The sequence below is a fragment of the Scardinius erythrophthalmus genome (genome assembly GCF_964197995.2).
Source record: "Scardinius erythrophthalmus genome assembly, chromosome: 7".
Taxonomy (NCBI): domain Eukaryota; kingdom Metazoa; phylum Chordata; class Actinopteri; order Cypriniformes; family Leuciscidae; genus Scardinius; species Scardinius erythrophthalmus.
In genome coordinates, this window is record NC_138227.1 from 46,786,528 (window position 1) to 46,807,458 (window position 20,931).

The 20,931-nt window shown below is 39.4% G+C and overlaps 1 protein-coding gene across 1 annotated transcript; it reads left to right on the forward strand.

The window, feature by feature from the left end:
• Positions 1-15,265: 15,265 nt before the first annotated feature.
• Positions 15,266-17,833, forward strand: LOC308693855 (uncharacterized protein; the record flags this gene model as incomplete). Its single annotated transcript, XM_081370947.1, has 4 exons — positions 15,266-15,371; positions 16,383-16,502; positions 16,675-16,872; positions 17,241-17,833. 4 exons carry the CDS (start codon positions 15,266-15,268, stop codon positions 17,552-17,554), a joined length of 738 nt encoding a protein of 245 aa, XP_081227073.1. The 3' UTR covers positions 17,555-17,833.
• Between the last annotated feature and the right edge of the window lie 3,098 nt (positions 17,834-20,931).

Sequence of the window (20,931 nt, forward strand, 5' to 3'; positions counted from 1 at the left end):
CTAACCAACCAAACCCTAATCCTAACTCTATAGTAAGTGCATGCACTTAATTAATAGTACTAAGTACTTAAATATATAATTGCACTGTAACAATGACAGAGTAAAATAAAGTTTTAAACAGTGCCTGGGTACTATACGTTACCTGTATATGTACTCCATCCACTTAACCAGAGGAACTCTCGAGTTATTAAACAGTGATCCATTGCGAATGGAGAGTGTAATTCTGCGATGCGTGTTTCTTCGACATGTCCTAAAAAAACAGTGCAAAATTATATTAGTAAATCTAAGAAGCAAGTTTTCTCTAAAATTATATTAACTATATTATATTAATTATATTAAATATACGTTGACTAGGCTATCCAAATAACGAATTAAACTGGGTGCCAAAGTTAACTTACTTACCATATATAACCATCACGTCCACTGTGTGTTGTAATTCGCATTTTTTTTCCACAGCGGTGACAACTTGGTGCCTTGCACAGCAAGCCTTTCTTCTGTAGCCATTTGATTATTTGTTTTCTATGTTTTCCACTACTGCATAGGCGTATTAACTTATTTAATTGCCTTGAACACATAGCCATCTAGATAGATTTATTTACTGTCCGATTTTAAATTTTTGGCGCCGCGCTGATAAATGGCTGCCTACGTGAAACGTGACAGTTGTCCCATGACGTAAGTTAGTTTTGATTGGCCTGTTGCATTCTGAACCGCCAACTTGATCCCTATCAGAACCATAGACTGATCAGGACTCAGGAGTATTTCGACAGCTAGCTAAACAGTTAACGGCCTCCCCAAGTTGTATTGCCAATTGAAATCCTCTTACTTACCTAACGTTACATCCACACGACAGTATGCCACGAAAGAAAGGGGTTTCCCTGAAGAGGAACTGCCTCCAACGCAGCGCACCTGATACCATGGACCACTTGGACAAAGGTAACTTAACATGTCGGCTCTTCTTATGACCTAATGTTAGCTAGTAGTACCACTATGATGATGATTTATTTTACACTTAGTTTGCGGTGTTGAACATTATAACCAATCAAACATGTTTCTGATGAACGCAATGTCCAATCAGAGACATTTTAATTCGTCATCGCGTCATGAGGGTTGCATGCGCTTACTGAATAAATTCTGAATTCTCTCTTATTAGCCTATCATAAACAACAGAAAAAGACAGAAAAGATGCAAGTAAGAGATTAATTTTGCGTAACTCGCATTAGACTGAAGTCATGGACTGCTTCAGTGTTTTTTGATTGCTTTCTAATATATTCCCAGTTTCAATAACCATTTTGTTTTTCATGCTAGTGTTACTACTGTTGTAGCAAATTCTAAGTCCTCAAATCGGGTCTCGAAGAAATCTCTCAAGAGTCAAATTTCCAGGTGTCAGAAGAAGTAACTTTATTGACAAGCAACAAAGTGAGATGCAGCTGTTCATCTGATCTACAATGGTCAGAACCTCAGGTTTTATACCTTTTCTTATCACTAGGTAGCCAATCAGCTATCGAGATCTCGCTACCGTTAGCGTCACCTTTCCGGAGACATTATTCTATTGGTGGAAAAATCTTTGGTCATACCCATTTTCTAGAACATCTTTGGTCACATGATTCAATGCACCTGCAGTGTTGTCATACCATCCATCATTTTTAATTGACGTTTTTAGTACCATCTTATCAGCTACCCATACACATCTTCTCTCTGAGCTTGTTAGGTACTCTTTCATCCTCACAGACCACTTGACCTAATTTGACCTGATGTATCCTGATTTAACCTGGGTTCTGACTGAGACACAGAAATACAGACTTTTTACATGAGGCAAAGGAAAATCTCCAACACATCCCCCCTTTGGGACTTATTTAAGTCCCACCTTCATGTTTATCCCAGAATGTATCTTCATGCGCAAGCCTCCTTCCTTTATCTATCAATCATGGCCAAAAATAAACCATCCGTCTTTCTTATCAATAGGCTTTTGTCACAAAGGTACACTCTGGAGGAATAGTGAGACCAAACATCTCCGCCCCCCTTTGACTAGAGCGGAGTAAAAGATCTCACCTTCCTTTTCTATTATCATTCTTGAGGGAGAGATGAGCATCTGTTATCCAGTTTTAATCAACATTTCTTGTACAGGCTTGAGGGTAGAGTTGTCCCACGGTGCCAGAGGAACTGCACAGGCGCTTCCGGTGGCCTGGAGTGCTATCTGGGTTGCTCCATCGTTGCCAGAGGTGCCCTGGTCCTGCCTAGGGCGCTATCTGGTGTTGGAGCAGACAGCGGGTTTTTAAACCACCAGTTGAGTCTGCCCTTGCTGGTCCGGCAATCGGTGACCGCGCTTGTAATTTATTCCTCTTTTGCCCCGTAAAAACATTTTCCAGTTGCCTAAGGCATTTACTTCACATTTATTTCATAAAGAAAACTTTAAAATATTAAAAATAACTTTTTAATAAAGTGATTAAAAAGTGATAAGAGTGATTAAAAGTAATAAAAACATTCTGATCTTTTCCCTTTATATCTGGTTGCATTACCTCGTACCACGTGCAATGACCTGCTTTAAACCTTGTATCGTCCCCTCTCATTCACATATTCATATTTTGTGAACAATTAGTGTGATTATATAAAATATACTCAGTAGGATTATATGTAAAAATATATGAAGGATTATATGTAAGAATATATGTAGGAATATATGTAAGAATATACTATGGAAGGAGCCCTTGTTTCAAAACAAAACAAAAACAAAAAATAAAAATAACCCCTCTAACTAACTCCCTACTCTACCCATTTCCTAATGATCTACCTAATTTTACCCCAAAAATAAAATACACAGTGGGGCTACCTCCCTTTCTATCAAAAACAGTGTCAAATTGTGAAAATCAATATTCAGAAAATAAAAGTAACAAGGCACTTTCTTCTTTACTCCTTCATCAGTACTGTTCACAGGAAGTCATCCAACTCATCCAGACCTGACCCAATAGGGTACACTCCTGAGTTTGTGCACCCGATGTCAATTCCCGAACGTTTGACTGACACATTAATCATCTTTTTGGCAGCTGCGTTGGCTATCATAGATCTGAGGAAAGGCACAACACAACAGAACAGCAAAAAGAAAACAACAACAACCACAACTATTATCATTCCCACCTTAATGAACCATTCCTTCCAGGAACCAAACAAAGAGTCTAACCAGTATCCAATGTTTCTGTCTCTTCCCGCATTTTCCGTAACCTCTTGTCTTAGCTGCTTCAGTTTCTTCATGGCTCTAGTAAAAGCTCCATCAGGGGCTGTATTATTTGGAATAAAGGTACAACAATCAGTTCCAAACATCACACATACTCCTCCTTTTTCTGCCAATAGCCAATCCAGAGCTTGTCTGTTTTGCCATGTCATTTTGCTAGTATACCTTAATTGATGGCCTAAGGCATCAAGTGCGTCGTCTGTGTAATTAATGAATCTCTGTTGGTTATAATAAATGTAATTAATCCATTCTTGATTCTTGTTTGGTAATATCCACACAAATATGGATTCCCAGCCTGCTGCTACCTCATCTCTGGCTTTAAATTCATGAGGTATCCCTCTTGGTTGTCCTATGGAATCTATTGTTACTTTAGGGTCTGGGGTATACGCTCTTTTAACTCTGCGTTTTTGTTTGTTGATGCTCTCCAGGTCTTTTGTTTCATTTAGATCCCAGTCTATAATCCCAACTTCCTGAGCCAGTCTTACTCTGACACAGAGTCCTTTCCAATCGACTAAGGTGGCTCTCAGTCTTCCGCCTCCACACAACCAAAAGTAATCAGCAATTGCTTCATTTTGACTTTCAAAGGGTTCTATTAAAGGAAAAGTCAATGAAGCGTTCTTACAATTGTTTTTAACAGTCGTTATCGTCATGTTGTTGTTCACTGTTGCTGTGGCATATATTATGCTGAAAGATTTATACACATCTGGGTCATAATACATTTCTCGGTCTAGATGCCATATTATTGAACACTTGCCTTGGAATTTCCCCATATCGTGCCGCCCCTTAGTCTTATTAAAACATTCATATTCAAATGATGTATCTAGTACATAGTTCTTTGGAGTTTCTCGTTTGGCTGGGTCTATTCTTACATCAAGTTTTTTGCATTCACTTCCCCACCCTTTCTGATTATAAAATTTATGGTAATATTGGCTGCCCAACATGGCTAGACATTCCGCTGGGCAATATGGAGTTATTTGACCAGTTTGGTTGTCACAATACTGCGAATAGAATCTGGCACAGTCTACGTTGTCATACTGGTTTGGCACGATTGTTAACTTTTTCAAAGGCGAGGGTGAGCACAACACACAAGTACTCTTTGTCGTCTGTTTTACTGTGTATTCTGCCCACCTGTACCATTCATTGTGATAGGCTGTATCTAATAGTTTCTCCTTTCTTAGTTCCAATTCAAAGTCATATTCAATTTTGGTATAGTTCTCATCAGTGGCCCAAGTCCATTTCAAATCTCTTTTTACATTGTGTCTGCTTCTCTTATTACCTTGAGTTGGTTCAGTCATGTTATGGTAACTCATCCCATTCAACATCGGAGAAGTCGATGTCGGGGAGATTGATGTCGGGGAAATCAATGTTGGGGAGATCAATGTCCTGAAGGTTGAGGTTAGCAAGCTCTTGCTGCTGGTGTGGTTCTCTGGTGGAGGGCCCGGATTCAGGTGACTGTTCCTCTGGAGGCCTTGAGCTTGAGGCAACTGCTGCAGCAGATGTATCAATACTAGGATCAGTGTTAAGAGCTCTCTCACCTTCATGCTCTGGATCCTCTGGAAGGAGTGCATCATTCTGTATTGGCATTTCATCTCTTGGTCCAGTGTGCTCAGTTTCCCTAGAATGAGGTTCAGCAGCATTATTACCTTCTCCTTCAGCTCTTTGATCTTCTTGGGCATTTTGCTCTGTTTCCTCACTGCTTCCCTCTGAGCTATCTAGTTCCTCCCCCTGCTTTCTAGGCCTCAGTCTTGGGACCCTGGTGCAGTGGTTCAAGTGATACCATGTTGTGCTACCCTCTACCTGCACTGCTGTTGGTGTTGCTCTTACTACAGTATACGGTCCTTCTCTCCTGGGCTCATTCCACTTCCTCCTAAAGACCCTTAAATATACTTGGTCCCCAGGAACTACTGGACATGGAGTTTCCTCTTCTTCCCTGGGCCCCCTGTTTTGTTCCTGTGAATGAATAGCTCCATGTATAGCAGTCAGTTGTCTCATATATGTCCTTAATTCCATCTGCAATTGTTCTAACGGCGGCCCTTCATACGGACCTCTCAGGTGGGGCACAGGCATGGGTCTGCCTGTTAACATTTCATGTGGAGTCAAGTTGGTGATTCTATTAGTTTGCATACGGTAGCTCATCAGGGCAAGAGGTAACGCATCTACCCAGTTGAGTTTAGTGTCTGCACAGATTTTGTTGATTTTAGCCTTAAGCGTCCCATTAACCCTCTCAACCATCCCTTGCGCTTGCGGCCTGTAAATACAGCCGAGTCTTTGTTTTATTCTTAACTGTTGTATTACTGCTTTCACTGTCTTTTGGATAAATGCAGATCCATTGTCAGAACTAATCTGGGATGGGATACCAAATCTTGGAATGACTTCTCTGGTTAGGAACTTGATCACTGTCTGCGCTCCTTGTTCTGCCGAGGGTTCTGCTTCGACCCATCTACTAAATCGGTCTATTATAACTAACATATATCTTTTTCCCCTTACTGATTTTATCATGTCCACATAGTCCATCACCAAGTGTTTGAACGGTCCTTCAGGTACTGGGATAGAGCCTATTGGGGTCGCCGTTCCTTTTCTGACATTGTTTTGTGCACAGATTTCACATTCGCTTAGAAATTCATCTACTCTTGCTTGCAGATATGGTGACCAGAATCCTTGTCTTTTAATCTTTTTCAGAATCTCCCCCCTTGCGCAGTGGTCAAAACTATGCGCATCTGGAATTAGAATATTAAGTAAAGGGGTTGGGGCTATCAAATGGCCTTCGTGTGATCTCCAGATATTATTAGCATCTCTCGTTGCCCCTCGTTGCTGCCATAGGTGTAGTTCAGCTGGAGAGGCTCTAGATTGCATTTGGGCAATGCTATCTACAGTGGGGAGGGGCTGGATGAGGACAGACGGGGCCATGACTGCCAATTTACACCCTGACGCCTTTTTAGCTAGGATGTCAGCTTCATTATTTCCTTTAATCACAAAGTCATTACCTTTTTTATGAGCCTGACATTTGATGATGGCTAACTTGGTAGGAAACATCATAGAGGCAATCAATTTAGCAATTTGGTTCCCATGTTGGATTGGGGTTCCATCACTTTTTTTAAATCCTCTTTGTTTCCATACTGCACCAAAGAGGTGACATACACCATGGGCATAAGCAGAGTCTGTATAAATGTTGGCGACTCTGTTTTTGGCCAGTATACAGGCTTCAGTAAGTGCCTTTAGTTCGGCCAATTGTGCCGAGCAAGGTTGTTCACAATGCTGCGTCACAACAGGTTTGAAATTTTCCCCATCCTTTTGTACAACAGCAAAGCCAGCATGATTGCCTAAGTGGTCTCTAAAACAAGAGCCATCTACAAAGTAGACTACATCTGCATCAGCAATTGGTGTTGATTCCAAGTCTGGTCTCAGACGAGTAAAAGCCAGAGAGGCAGAAACACATTCATGAGGCGTTCCCTCTCCTTCTAACAAGACAAAATTTGCTGGGTTTGTTGTGGTGCATCTTTTGATTGTGATATCAGGATAAGTCAGTAGGGTGGAGTATTCTAAACATCTAGCTTGAGTTAAAACAAATCTTCCTTGCTCAAGTAATTCAACAATCTTATGATGGGTGTAAATTATGACTGGATAGCCCATTGTAATGGCAGAAGCTTTATCATATGCGAAATAAACAGCAGCTAAGCCTTGTTGATAACATGGTGGGTAGCCTTGAGCAACATTATCCAACTTTGTACTATAGTATGCGATAGGTTGTTTTTTCCTACCGCTACATGTTTCCTGCATAAGTACAGCAGAAGCAAATCCATCTTTTCTATTCGCCACGTATAGATAAAAATCCTTATCATAATTAGGTGTGGCTAATGCTGGGGCAGATTGCAATTCCTTTTTTAAAGACTCAAACGCCAACAGTGCCCCAGAATCCCATGTCAGGGATGCTCTAAGATTCTGCTGTCCTGCCTGTTTCATTAAAGCTCGCAGTGGGGCTGTTTTAACAGTATAGTCCTCTATCCAATCAGCACTAAACCCTGTCATTCCCAGAAACGTCATCATCTGTCCCACAGTTTGCGGTTGTGGTGCTTTGCTGATTCCCTCCAATTGATTGGGTGATATTGCTCTTGTTTGATGTGCAATAATTCGACCCAGGTATTCTACCTGAGACAAGCAATATTGTAATTTTTCTTTTGAAGCCTTGTGACCGCCTTCTGCTAATTTAGTGAGCACTTTGATTGAATCCTGATGGCACTGTTCAAGCGTTGGTGAGCATATTAATAAGTCATCTACATACTGAATCAATGTGCTATCCATTCTCAGATCCTCCAAATCCTGCTTCAGGACTTGATTAAATATATGGGGTGAGTGTTTTAGCCCTTGGGGAATTCTCGTGTATGTATATTGTTTACCTTGGTATCTGAATGAAAAAAGGTGTCTGCTTTCTTCCGCTAGAGGGACTGAGAAAAAAGCAGAGGTAAGATCAATCACAGTGAAATAATTAGCAGCAGGTGGAACATTTGTCAACAGCGTATGTGGATTTGGGACTTCTGCTGGCCAATCTTCAACTACTTCATTTACTGCTCTTAAGTCATGCACTAGCCTCCACTTTGACTTGTTGGCTTTTTCAACTGGCAAGATCGGGGTGTTACAATAACTAGTAGTTTCAATCAATACTCCAGCTTTCACTAATCCCTCAATTGTTTTTCTTATTCCCTCTACTGCTTCACGTTTTAATGGATACTGTTGTTTTCTTGGCAACTGCATTCCTGATTTTACTCTAATTCTAATAGGATTTGCTGATTTTACCAGTCCTACATCTGTATCATGTTTGGACCATAATTGCATGGGTACTTTCTGTTCCATCTCTAACATTAATTCCTCAATTTTTGACCTTGATTCCTGTCTTTCTTTCATATCTACTATTAATTTGGGAGTCCCTATCATGTTAGCTGTGCACAAGATTTTAAGGTGTGTCCTATCTGCTGTTTGAAAAATGTAAGGGTTTTCAGTAGCTTCCCATTGTTTTCCTTTGACTCTTAACATCATTGGTCCTAAGTCTTTTGCTTGATATCCCTCATTTAGGTACAGAGTAACATGTGGGGTTGAGCCTTCTATCTTAAACCATTTCTTGGTGAAATCACACTCTTCAATGTGCAATGCTGCTCCTGCTGATCCTACAATCAAATAATCTGAGGTCAATTGTACAGTTTGTCCCTGTGTCTTTTCTAACCAGTCTTTTTCCAGTTCTGGGCTTCTAAGGGGATCATACCTCATAGTACAATGAAACTCAGTTTCTGGTAGGCGTGGTTTTCTAAGCTGTTCTTTTATGTACTTTCCCCATTTCTCAAGTATTTCCTTCACTCCACTATCTAGATTCCCTATCCAAAATATACTGGCTTGTGGTTCCTGTAGGGAGCTATTTCCTGCGACTGCCATTTGTTTTATGCCAGTGTTGTCTATATATATTCCATCTGGGGAGCACCATATTTGTAGATTCAGCTTGCATATGGCGTCCCTACCCAAAAGATTAATTGGGGTTTGTTCGGAAATCAGTACAGGAATTTTTATTTCTGAGTCCTTGATTTTTATGCTGACTGGGGTCGTCATTGGAATTAGCTGCGTTAGTCCCGAGAATCCTACTGTCTTGACATATTTTCCAGACCTAGGGAGGTGAGAGGCGTAATTTGAGCTCAAGCTCGTGAACGTTGCCCCCGTGTCCAGCATCATGGGTATTATTTTGTCCTCTATTTTGACCCGCAGCATAGGTTCTTGATCAGCATTAGATGATAGCATTGGAAGCTGACCCCTCCCTGTAGGATTCTCTGGGCATCCCTAGAAGCCTTGATCAGGGCCACGCCATGGATTGACAGGCCCTGATATTTGATGTTGCTGGTTCTGGTGAATCTGCTGCCATGGCTGATGCATCTGATCCTGTGGGGGCCCATTTTGTGGCCATGGGTTTGTGGGGCAGATTCTCTTGGTATGTCCAGGCTGGTTGCATCCCCAGCATACCAGGCCTTGTTGGTAAGTAATCTTTTGTTGATTGTTGTATTGTCTTCCTCTTCCTCTTACTCTTCCTGGCATTGTTCCACTTCTATTGTCCTGTTGTTCAGGAAGGTATATCACAATTGGTGCGTTTTGCTGCTGCGGTGGTCCTGCAGTGTTAAGTGCAGTCTGGCCCACAGGTGTTGGTACCGGCTGTGCGGCCTGTGTGGCTGGGTGTGGTATATTTACAGCTGCCATGACTGCAGATTGATCTTCAACGTCCTTTACTGCAGCTTGGACTTTTTTCTTTTTGTTGATTAATTCATCCAGCTGCAGCTGAGTCAGTCTTCTTTGAAGTTCTCTTTCTTGATTCTTCAACTTTTGTTCGTTCTTTCTGTATTGTTCTACTGCATGAGTCACATGGTCACAGAATTCCTTTGTTGTCTTTGAGTTCAGTCCCACCACATCTTCCAATTTGGTTTTCACGGCAGAAGGCATGGCTTCCAGTATGGCAGTCCTGAACAGTGTTGCTATCACTGGATCCCGCTCAGGATCTCTTTCCAGGTCTTGTTTCCATCTTCTTGATTGTCTCTGGACATAAGTAGTTGGGTTTTCTGCTTCTCCCATTGGTTCACCTCTTAACAGTTTTAAATCCATTTGAGTTGGATAATGTTCCCTTAGGGCCTGCCACATTGTGGTTCTGTTATGGTCGAGTGGTATGGCGTCCATTGTTATGGAGTCAATTGCTCGGTTAAGTCCTGCATCGGCAAGGATTTCATTCGTTTTTGCACCTCCCACGCATTTCGCCAGCAGGGCTTTGATATCTCCGATGGCCAGGATCTTGCCCATCGTCTCCTCCTCTAACAGTCGAATCCATTTGCCAGCCCCCTCATGTATGTCAGGGAGGCGGGCTATCAGTCCGTCCAGATCCTGTCCCGCCCATGGCACATATTGTCCTTGATGTCCTTTTATCAGGATGGGGCATTGTTTCTGTTCTTCTTTTTGTTGATTCCCTTCTTCTTTGTGCAGGCATAATCCGCTCACTGACCTGTTCCTCAAATTATGCCCTCTTCTCCAATGTGGCTGGTTGTGGGAGGGGTCCTCCAGAAGGAGAGTTCCTGATACATTCTTGTAGTAAGGGCTGACTGAGCGGGATCTGCTCCTTGAGCGACTTTGAAGTCTCTGACGATCTCTCTGTGAGGCTTCTTTCAGGGCTCGTCGCATGGAGTCAGCTTCTTGTCGAATCGCTTCTTCAGTTCTGTGAATGTCTCTTTCTAGCTGTTCTTGTTCAGTTGTGATCCGTAGGCTGTCTTCTTCCTTCTCCTTTTCCAGGTGTTCTTTGAGTTCTCGGAGGGCTTGGTCTGCATGGTGATAGGGATTTTTTAGGGTGGGGTCTGTGTTTGCCCTGGCCCGATGTCTCATACTTGGTCTACTGTCTTGGTGTCTTTCAAAACTTGGGATGTCTTGATTCATTAGAGTCGGAGTGTCAAAGATTGAGCCAGTTGTCTCCCTGTGGCCAGGACCCCCTCGTCTTTCTCCTCCATCTCCTTCTTCATCTGGGTCATCTTCAAAGTCCACCTTGCCCTGTACTGTTACTTTGGCATTTATAAGTGGCAGTTGTTTACCAGTTAAATCATAGGGTGGTGCATAAGGGGGTGGGGTTTCTATTGTTTCATTTTTCTCCTCTATCTTTCCATTAGCTTGTTTTTCCTTTAACAATTTTGCTCCCTGACTTCTAAATAAATTCAACACCTCCTGCTCTTTTTCCCTTTTCTCATCTCTTTTCTTACTTTTATCGTGTGCTTTGTGGTTTTTTATTATCGCTCCCATTTCCCTGCACATAACCAAATCAAATGTTCCCTCTGCTGGCCACTTAGTATTTAATTTTTTGGTCCTCTTTTCCCATTTTCTAGACAGGTTTTTAATAGTATCTTTGCATATCGGATACTGTGATATGAGCTGCTCTACAGGGGTCTCTTGTTGAGGTGACGTCGAAGCCATTGCCCTAAATCCAATTGTCTATATCCCCACTCAATTAGCTAAAAAATTATGATTTTTTTTTTTTTTTTTTTTTTTTTTACTTTTCTTTTATGTTGAGAAATTCAGGTACCTGTTTAGTTTTTTGGAGATACTTCAAAATGGCTCGTATTTGTACCTCAGTCAATGGCTTCGGCGTCACGTCTCCTAGCCAATCGTGTATATTGCGTTTCCAAATTATGTCTTCCCCCAGGCACATCAGTTCAAAACTCCAGATTATGCTCTCCTTCACCCACCGGCCTCGTGCAGTTACACTTCCTGCCCTATATAGATAAGTGAGAGATGGGGTCAATTTCACTTCATGGCCTCCCCACATGGTGATTGAAATGTTTAATTCCTCTCTAGTGCAGGTTTCTAATTGTAATGGCTCAAATAAATTAATCAAATGTTTTCTTTCGTTTTTGTTTAAAATTTTTCTCCCCCTGTTTCCTCTCCTGCCCCTCCTAGTTGTCCATTGTTGCGACATCCTCAGTTGTTACTGACTGCTCTTCTTCGGCAGCTGACTGCTCTTCTGTCTCTTCTTCGTTGTCATAGATTTCTACCAACATATGACTGGCTTGGTTGAGGTTGCTCCTCAAAAATACCTCTACCTCTAGCCTTTCCAGTGTCCAATTGTCTACCAGTGCTGGTCTGATTTCCCCTCCATTTCTAACTTCAACGACTATGTCACTTTCCCACTGTACTGGTCTTAGACATGAGCTCACTACCATATGCATGTTCCTCAGAATTGTGGCTCCTCCCAAACCCCGAGGCCAAGTGTACCACACATCTCTTTTTAGGTATGGGACATACAATGGACTCAGCTTTATTTTTGATTTAATCAGCAATGATTCCAAAAGGGTAGTTTTGGGAAGGTCAAATCTGTCCAAGTGTGGTCTTAAGACCTCAGAGGTTATCTGTCTTTTGATCACTTTAACCCAATCCACTAAGGGCCACTCATCCTCAAGATGATTCAGATTTGTGATTTTTGTCAATTTTTGTAAGAATTCATTTTTCTTCTGAGTCGTCAATTCTTGTCTCTGTCCTTCATCATCTATGAATTCTTTTTCTAACCAAAAATGATTTTTGATGCCTTTGGTTTGTCTTAATGCCTGTTTAAAGTCATTTTCTTCTTTTCTTTCTCTCGATTTCCTCCTATTCTCTTCATCATAATGATCTCGTGCCCTGGTCAACATGTGTTTTCTTCCTCAAGCTTCAAAAAATATAATCAGTTGTTTAATTGTTATCACCTTCCTCCCTCCCTACTTCTTTATCTCAATCCAAATATACTTAGTTTGTTAGTATATTCATTCATACACCCGGGATTTCATTCACACACACACATACATACATGCATACACACACACACACAGTTATTTTCCCTTATAACAAATGGAGAGACAAAGTTAATTCATTCAATTTCTGGTCAGTATGGGCTGTGTTTCACCATCTGGATCACAGAATCTGCAATCTGGAACGTGACCAAACAGTCTACAAACCCAGTATCTGGGAGTGTTTTTATGAATTCTATATTTTCTTATATTCTTTATATTAATTTGCTTTTCATTGTCCATAGAATTTTATCAGTCTTGTCTCTCCATTTTTATAGATCCAACATAATATTCTCATACACTTTCACTGTCTCAGCTTCTCTCAGTCACTTATCTCAGTCTTATCTCAAAAATGACTTCTCTTCTCTTAATTAGGGCAGTTCAAAGCAGCGTGGTCAGTGCCAGCACAAAACAGCTCAAAGCAACACGGTTAATTTATCAGGCAGAGCAGTTAGTAGCAAAGCAAAAGAGTTTAACACAGCGCGATTAGTGTTAAAGCAGAGCAGTTTACAGCAGCGCAATCTGTGATCACAGCACAACCAAAAGAAACTTTATCTCTGGATCCTGGCCTTTTATAAATTTTCCTTAAAGCCAATTTTATACTCCGGAATTTATTAAGCGCTTTATCTTATCTAACTGACGCACTTCTTGCGTTTTTAAGCACTTCTTGCTTTATTTCGCACTTCCTGCGTTTCGCACTTCCTGCGTTTAGGCACTTCTTGCCTCTTAAGCACTTCTTGCTTTATTTCGCACTTCCTGCGTTTAGGCACTTCCTGCCTTTTAAGCACTTCTTGCTTTATTTCGCACTTCCTGCGTTTAGGCACTTCCTGCCTTTTAAGCACTTCTTGCTTTATTTCGCACTTCCTGCGTTTAGGCACTTCCTGCCTTTTAAGCACTTCCTGCTTTATTTCGCACTTCCTGCGTTTCGCACTTCCTGCGTTTAGGCACTTCTTGCCTTAGGCCTACTTACGCATGCGCTCCTTCTTGAGACCTGGAAACTACCCTCCTTTTGATTCCTTATCAATTTTAGGTTCTTTTTGGTGGGGTCTTTTATTTAAAGCCGTTATCAACCAGGCGCTAGCTTACCAGGAGCCACACAAAACAAATATAAGCAAAAATTGCTTACCTGATTTTATGGCGCGCCTTTGTTTTGTGAGGCCTCTGCCAGCGAGCTCCCCTGGTCACTCCTCGACCCCTTCGCCACTCCTGGCTTCGCTCGCCAATTATGTTGTAGCAAATTCTAAGTCCTCAAATCGGGTCTCGAAGAAATCTCTCAAGAGTCAAATTTCCAGGTGTCAGAAGAAGTAACTTTATTGACAAGCAACAAAGTGAGATGCAGCTGTTCATCTGATCTACAATGGTCAGAACCTCAGGTTTTATACCTTTTCTTATCACTAGGTAGCCAATCAGCTATCGAGATCTCGCTACCGTTAGCGTCACCTTTCCGGAGACATTATTCTATTGGTGGAAAAATCTTTGGTCATACCCATTTTCTAGAACATCTTTGGTCACATGATTCAATGCACCTGCAGTGTTGTCATACCATCCATCATTTTTAATTGACGTTTTTAGTACCATCTTATCAGCTACCCATACACATCTTCTCTCTGAGCTTGTTAGGTACTCTTTCATCCTCACAGACCACTTGACCTAATTTGACCTGATGTATCCTGATTTAACCTGGGTTCTGACTGAGACACAGAAATACAGACTTTTTACATGAGGCAAAGGAAAATCTCCAACACTACTAGTAACGTTATTATATTTCAATGTTGTCTTTATTTCTAATAAAAAAAAGGAATACTGAATGTTTTTTTTACAGGCTATTTATCGTATGCAATGTAGATGTAGATGAGCATCATTAAACAGTATAAACATAAATGCCATGTCAGATGCAACTTATGTTCCACCTTTGCAGTTTCAAAATAGTTTTCGTTGATGGTGGCAGTAACAGTTTGTAGAATTGTGATTCAATAAAGTAATTGGTTAAATTTAAGTATTTGAAAAACGCAGATACACAGGTTTTAATAAGGTAAAACTGCCCTCTATACAGTGCTTGTCAAATTTATTACACCTCCAGCACCTGTCAAAATAAAGAGAATGTATTTTCGGAGTCTGTCAAAAAATGGTTTAAAACTAAAAATATAATTGTAATTTATTATGCAAAAAAGTAAGTGAAACAAATATTTTTTAATCACACAAAATAACCAAAAAACGTAGGCCTAATGTTTTGTATGGCCTATTCCGGTCTTGATAACGTTTGCATTCTTCCTGGCATTTTTATGTACTTTTCCACAGCCTCTGTTGTTATTGACTTCCAAATAGTTTCTATTTGTTCCCAAAGACTTGCTTTTCATAAAACATTTTGTGCAGTCTTTGAATCCACTAAATCCCAAATTTGTTTGTAAAATTGTTGTATTTAAGCTTTAGAAACACTACTGTGTCCTGGTGTGGATTAACTATTACAGAAACTTAAAAAAAAATATTTACGTAATCGCCAAAACTGTTAGTTTAGGGCAGATATGGTGCAAACCTTACATTACACACACACACACACATATACTGTATATACTGTACATAAAAATTTGATTATCATTGACTATAGTTTTGGAACACTGAGCCATTTTAGGCTAAGCCTTTTCACGTTAAGTGTTGACGAATGTCCCTGATGCAACATTGCATCAGTTTGGCTACATTTGTCAGACAATAACATTATTCTTTTATGTTTTTACAAGATGATCTGTCCCAGCAAATAGATGAAGAACACCAAGGTAAAGAAGATGGTGACAATGACTTTTCTATTGTTGAAGTGGCATCTCCAGAAGCAGGTGAGTTTGCATTTACTTAATGGGGAACTAAACAGGGTTGTGTTTGCCAAAAGCATTGTTAGCCTAAGTTGATCATAGAGACCATTGGTGGCAATTGGTATACGATCAACTTAGGCTTACGATGCTTTTGGGAAATGCAGCCCAGGTTGTATGCATTTTGAATTTGAGATCAGCTGCTCTAGCTGAGGTCTTGTCCACTTTTTCTGTCAACAATGTATGACAAGTAGTTCTGTCAACGTTAACACAAACGCATGCGATTTCATTTTTGTCCAGCTTTAACGCAATTAACGCAGCATCCGTTATTTCTGTCATCCTTATTGTTATACGATCACGCTTTTATTCACGCAAATGGTTTTAACCATTCATGCACGACAAGACAAAAAAGAACATCCGGACACACACACAACACTCAGAAAGACTTGCGCGCCAGTATTGCGCTTGAACGAACAATAACACACATTTATGTAAAAATGTTTGTTTTGTCGAGGAACAGTCTTTAATGAGTTAAATAAAATCTAAAGAGTAAAGAGTACAGTAGTAAGAGAATGAGATGCGTGAGATCCTGTCAGCAGATGCAAGTCTTAGTGACAGCAGCCTCTGTTTCTCTCTATCAGTAAAGTTAACCAAAGAACATAGGGAACAGAGAAAATTACTCATTGCTCTTGACTAAAGAACGCTTGTAGCGTAATAAGGATTCATCTATTTTTAATTTATGCAGTGCAGTGTTTTTATAACCATATTCAATTCTTGTATATGATAGGAAAGGTACAGGTAAATATGAAATTTATTATGTTTTTAAGTGAGAATTATTTTAAGTTCACTTAAATTAAAAATTATAGTTTTTGAAGCATGACAAATGTTTAAAATTAGGACAAAAAGTTTTCATCAAAACATCAGTATAAATTACTAATATCAGTGATACTGGCCTAAATGAAAACTGTGATACCGCTGATTTTCTATTACTTGTTCATAAAAAAAAAATCTTTTGTTGATATTACATTGTTTTTAAAGGAGGACATGAGGAGTCTTCCTCCTTGGAGGATAAAGACAAGCTGATGGTCATGGCCCAGGCAATAAAGGCACTTGAAGAGGAACGAGATTTTCTCCGTCAAACTGTCCTAAAACTCTCAAGTAAGAAACATACAGTATATCTGTTTTGCTCTATTGACTGTTTTATTAAATAATTTAGTAATTACTGATAGTGATTTTTTTTTTTTTACTTCCACATCAATCATGAAATGCTGATTACTTCTCTAAGCATGTTTGACTTTTTGTCTAACTAAATGTGTTATTGTGTTCTTAGACAGAGGGGCAAAAAAGAAAGTTAAGAAAATCTTGGACTCAAGCACTGAATCCAGCACCAGTGGCACTGATGAGGAGTCCCTGAGTTCTTGCTCCTCTTCAGAGTCATCTGATAGCAACATTCCTCGGAAGAGGAAAATAGGTCATAAAAAGAAGACCAAGAGTGCTACCAGGTCAAATACGAAGCACAGCTCACGTGGTAAGCGCATGTTCTGTTTTTGGATCTCATCTTTCTGTTGATGTGTATTTACTCCATATAACACATTGCACATATTGGTTATCAGTCTCCCTGACTACAATTGGTACTGATATTGTCCCTGAAAAAATCAGTTGACCCCTAGTTTTGATGTATTTCCAATATTGTTAGAACATTAACATATTTAGAAAATGTCTGAGAAATGCGAACATGATTTGTATGATAGGAAACTTATTGTAAAAAATGCAAGCAGTTCAAGAGCACCAAGATTTTTTTATATGTTTGTGTGGTGTGTGTTTTCAACTGGAAATTGATCAGTTTGATGCAAGTCTTGTTTTATTCTGGTTTTAATTTTGTTATTCTTTTTACAGCAACAACCCCAGAAGATGTACTGAAGCGGTACAATAAAGTTCTTCACGCCTTCAAGAAAGAAGGGAGTATCAGTAAGGCATGCACCAAAGTCGGGGTTGACCGAAATACACTGGCATTAACAGCTGTTGTGGCTGAAATACAGCTTGTTGATCCAGAGTTTTACCGAAGCCTCTCAAAGTTCAGAGTCAAGGAGGAGAAACTCTGCGACTTTGCAAAGAGGTGCCTGCAGTCACTGACAGCAGACCTAAGGTCTGACATAGAAAAATCCAAAAAAGAGCGTAAACTGCTGCCAATAAAATATAAATTGAGATAGAAAGACAAAACCTCCAATCCTCTTATTTAATTATGTTTAGACGTTATTGTTAAGGTAAATTTTGTAATTCACGCCAGTTCACTGTGCTACACTGTGATTTTCCTTAAACCATGACCAAAATTGTCAAATTAACCTCAGTTACCATTTCAGAACAATAATTAATATCAAGAATTATACAATGCTGTTCTAGTGTTAACCCAGCTGCAAGTACACTGAAGTTTTGCTTCAGAATCTGTTAAACTGTTGAGTTTAATGTGTTAATAAACATTGTTTAGCTTTACTACATTTCCCCCCCTCTTTTTTTTGCAGTCCTCTATACTTGATTTACCGAGAAGTAATCAAGGTTTAATACTTGGCCATTTTACCCATGCAATTGTTAAATTACTTTCAAGTAAGTGGGAAGTTCCTATGAAATTATCATGTAACAACACTGATGGTACACAACATTGACCCTAACAATTACACTTTAAATTAAGTGGACAGTTCCTGAGGAGTTACCATGTAAGTACACTGTAAATACGGTGTTTCACAGAGGTTTGGGTTTTGCATATTACACAGTAGGTTATGACCGTTTTACACTTTAAATTAAGTGGACAGTTCCTGAGGAGTTACTATGTAAGTACACTGTAAATACAGTGTTTCACAGAGGTTTGGGTTTTGCATATTACACAGTAATTATGAAAGTTTTACACTTTATATTAAGTGGACAGTTCCTGAGGAGTTACCATGTAAGTACACTGTTAATACAGTGTTTCACAGAGGTTTGGGTTTTGCATATTACACAGTAGGTTATGACCGTTTTACACTTTATATTAAGTGGACAGTTCCTGAGGAGTTACCATGTAAGTACACTGTAAATACGGTGTTTCACAGAGGTTTGGGTTTTGCATATTACACAGTAGGTTATGACCGTTTTACACTTTATATTAAGTGGACAGTTCCTGAGGAGTTACCATGTAAGTACACTGTAAATACGGTGTTTCACAGAGGTTTGGGTTTTGCATATTACACAGTAGGTTATGACCGTTTTACACTTTATATAAAGTGGACAGTTCCTGAGGAGTTATTATGTAAGTACACTGTAAATACAGTGTTTCACAGAGGTTTGGGTTTTGCATATTACACAGTAATTATGAAAGTTTTACACTTTATATTAAGTGGACAGTTCCTGAGGAGTTACCATGTAAGTACACTGTTAATACAGTGTTTCACAGAGGTTTGGGTTTTGCATATTACACAGTAGGTTATGACCGTTTTACACTTTATATTAAGTGGACAGTTCCTTAGGAGTTACCATGTAAGTACACTGTTAATACAGTGTTTCACAGAGGTTTGGGTTTTGCATATTACACAGTAGGTTATGACCGTTTTACACTTTATATTAAGTGGACAGTTCCTTAGGAGTTACCATGTAAGTACACTGTTAATACAGTGTTTCACAGAGGTTTGGGTTTTGCATATTACACAGTAGGTTATGACCGTTTTACACTTTATATTAAGTGGACAGTTCCTGAGGAGTTACCATGTAAGTACACTGTTAATACGGTGTTTCACAGAGGTTTGGGTTTTGCATATTACACAGTAGGTTATGACCGTTTTACACTTTATATTAAGTGGACAGTTCCTGAGGAGTTACCATGTAAGTACACTGTTAATACAGTGTTTCACAGAGGTTTGGGTTTTGCATATTACACAGTAGGTTATGACCGTTTTACACTTTATATTAAGTGGACAGTTCCTTAGGAGTTACCATGTAAGTACACTGTAAATACAGTGTTTCACAGAGGTTTGGGTTTTGCATATTACACAGTAGGTTATGACCGTTTTACACTTTATATTAAGTGGACAGTTCCTGAGGAGTTACCATGTAAGTACACTGTAAATACAGTGTTTCACAGAGGTTTGGGTTTTGCATATTACACAGTAGGTTATGACCGTTTTACACTTTATATTAAGTGGACAGTTCCTTAGGAGTTACCATGTAAGTACACTGTTAATACAGTGTTTCACAGAGGTTTGGGTTTTGCATATTACACAGTAGGTTATGACCGTTTTACACTTTATATTAAGTGGACAGTTCCTGAGGAGTTACTATGTAAGTACACTGTAAATACAGTGTTTCACAGAGGTTTGGGTTTTGCATATTACACAGTAATTATGAAAGTTTTACACTTTATATTAAGTGGACAGTTCCTGAGGAGTTACTATGTAAGTACACTGTAAATGCAGTGTTTCACAGAGGTTTGGGTTTTGCATATTACACAGTAATTATGAAAGTTTTACACTTTATATTAAGTGGACAGTTCCTGAGGAGTTACCATGTAAGTACACTGTTAATACAGTGTTTCACAGAGGTTTGGGTTTTGCATATTACACAGTAGGTTATGACCGTTTTACACTTTATATTAAGTGGACAGTTCCTTAGGAGTTACCATGTAAGTACACTGTAAATACAGTGTTTCACAGAGGTTTGGGTTTTGCATATTACACAGTAGGTTATGACCGTTTTACACTTTATATTAAGTGGACAGTTCCTTAGGATTTACCATGTAAGTACACTGTTAATACAGTGTTTCACAGAGGTTTGGGTTTTGCATATTACACAGTAGGTTATGACCGTTTTACACTTTATATTAAGTGGACAGTTCCTGAGGAGTTACTATGTAAGTACACTGTTAATACAGTGTTTCACAGAGGTTTGGGTTTTGCATATTACACAGTAGGTTATGACCGTTTTACACTTTATATTAAGTGGACAGTTCCTTAGGAGTTACCATGTAAGTACACTGTTAATACAGTGTTTCACAGAGGTTTGGGTTTTGCATATTACACAGTAGGTTATGACCGTTTTACACTTTATATTAAGTGGACAGTTCCTTAGGAGTTACTATGTAAGTACACTGTTAATACAGTGTTTCACAGAGGTTTGGGTTTTGCATATTACATAGTAGGTTATGACCGTTTTACACTTTATATTAAGTGGACAGTTCCTGAGGAGTTACCATGTAAGTACACTTAATACAGTGTTTTTAATAATACAGTAAGGACGACCTTTTTAGACTTTATATTGTTTACCGTTGCTGAGGAGTTACCATGTAAGTACACTGTAATTCAACAGTCCTGCCAGTCATAAATACATGGTATAAACATAGGAATCATCCTGGTTTACATATAGTTTCAGTGTAATCCAAACTGGTAACTGCAGCATTGGATTCCATGTGGAATTGGAACAACTTGATTAAATACATGTTGTTGTTACAAAACGTAGTTACATAATTCCTGTTACACGTGTACTTACTGAAGTGAAAAAAGTGTTGTTACCAATTTACTGTTACACATTTGTACTTACGCATACCATTCCATGAGTTGTTACATAT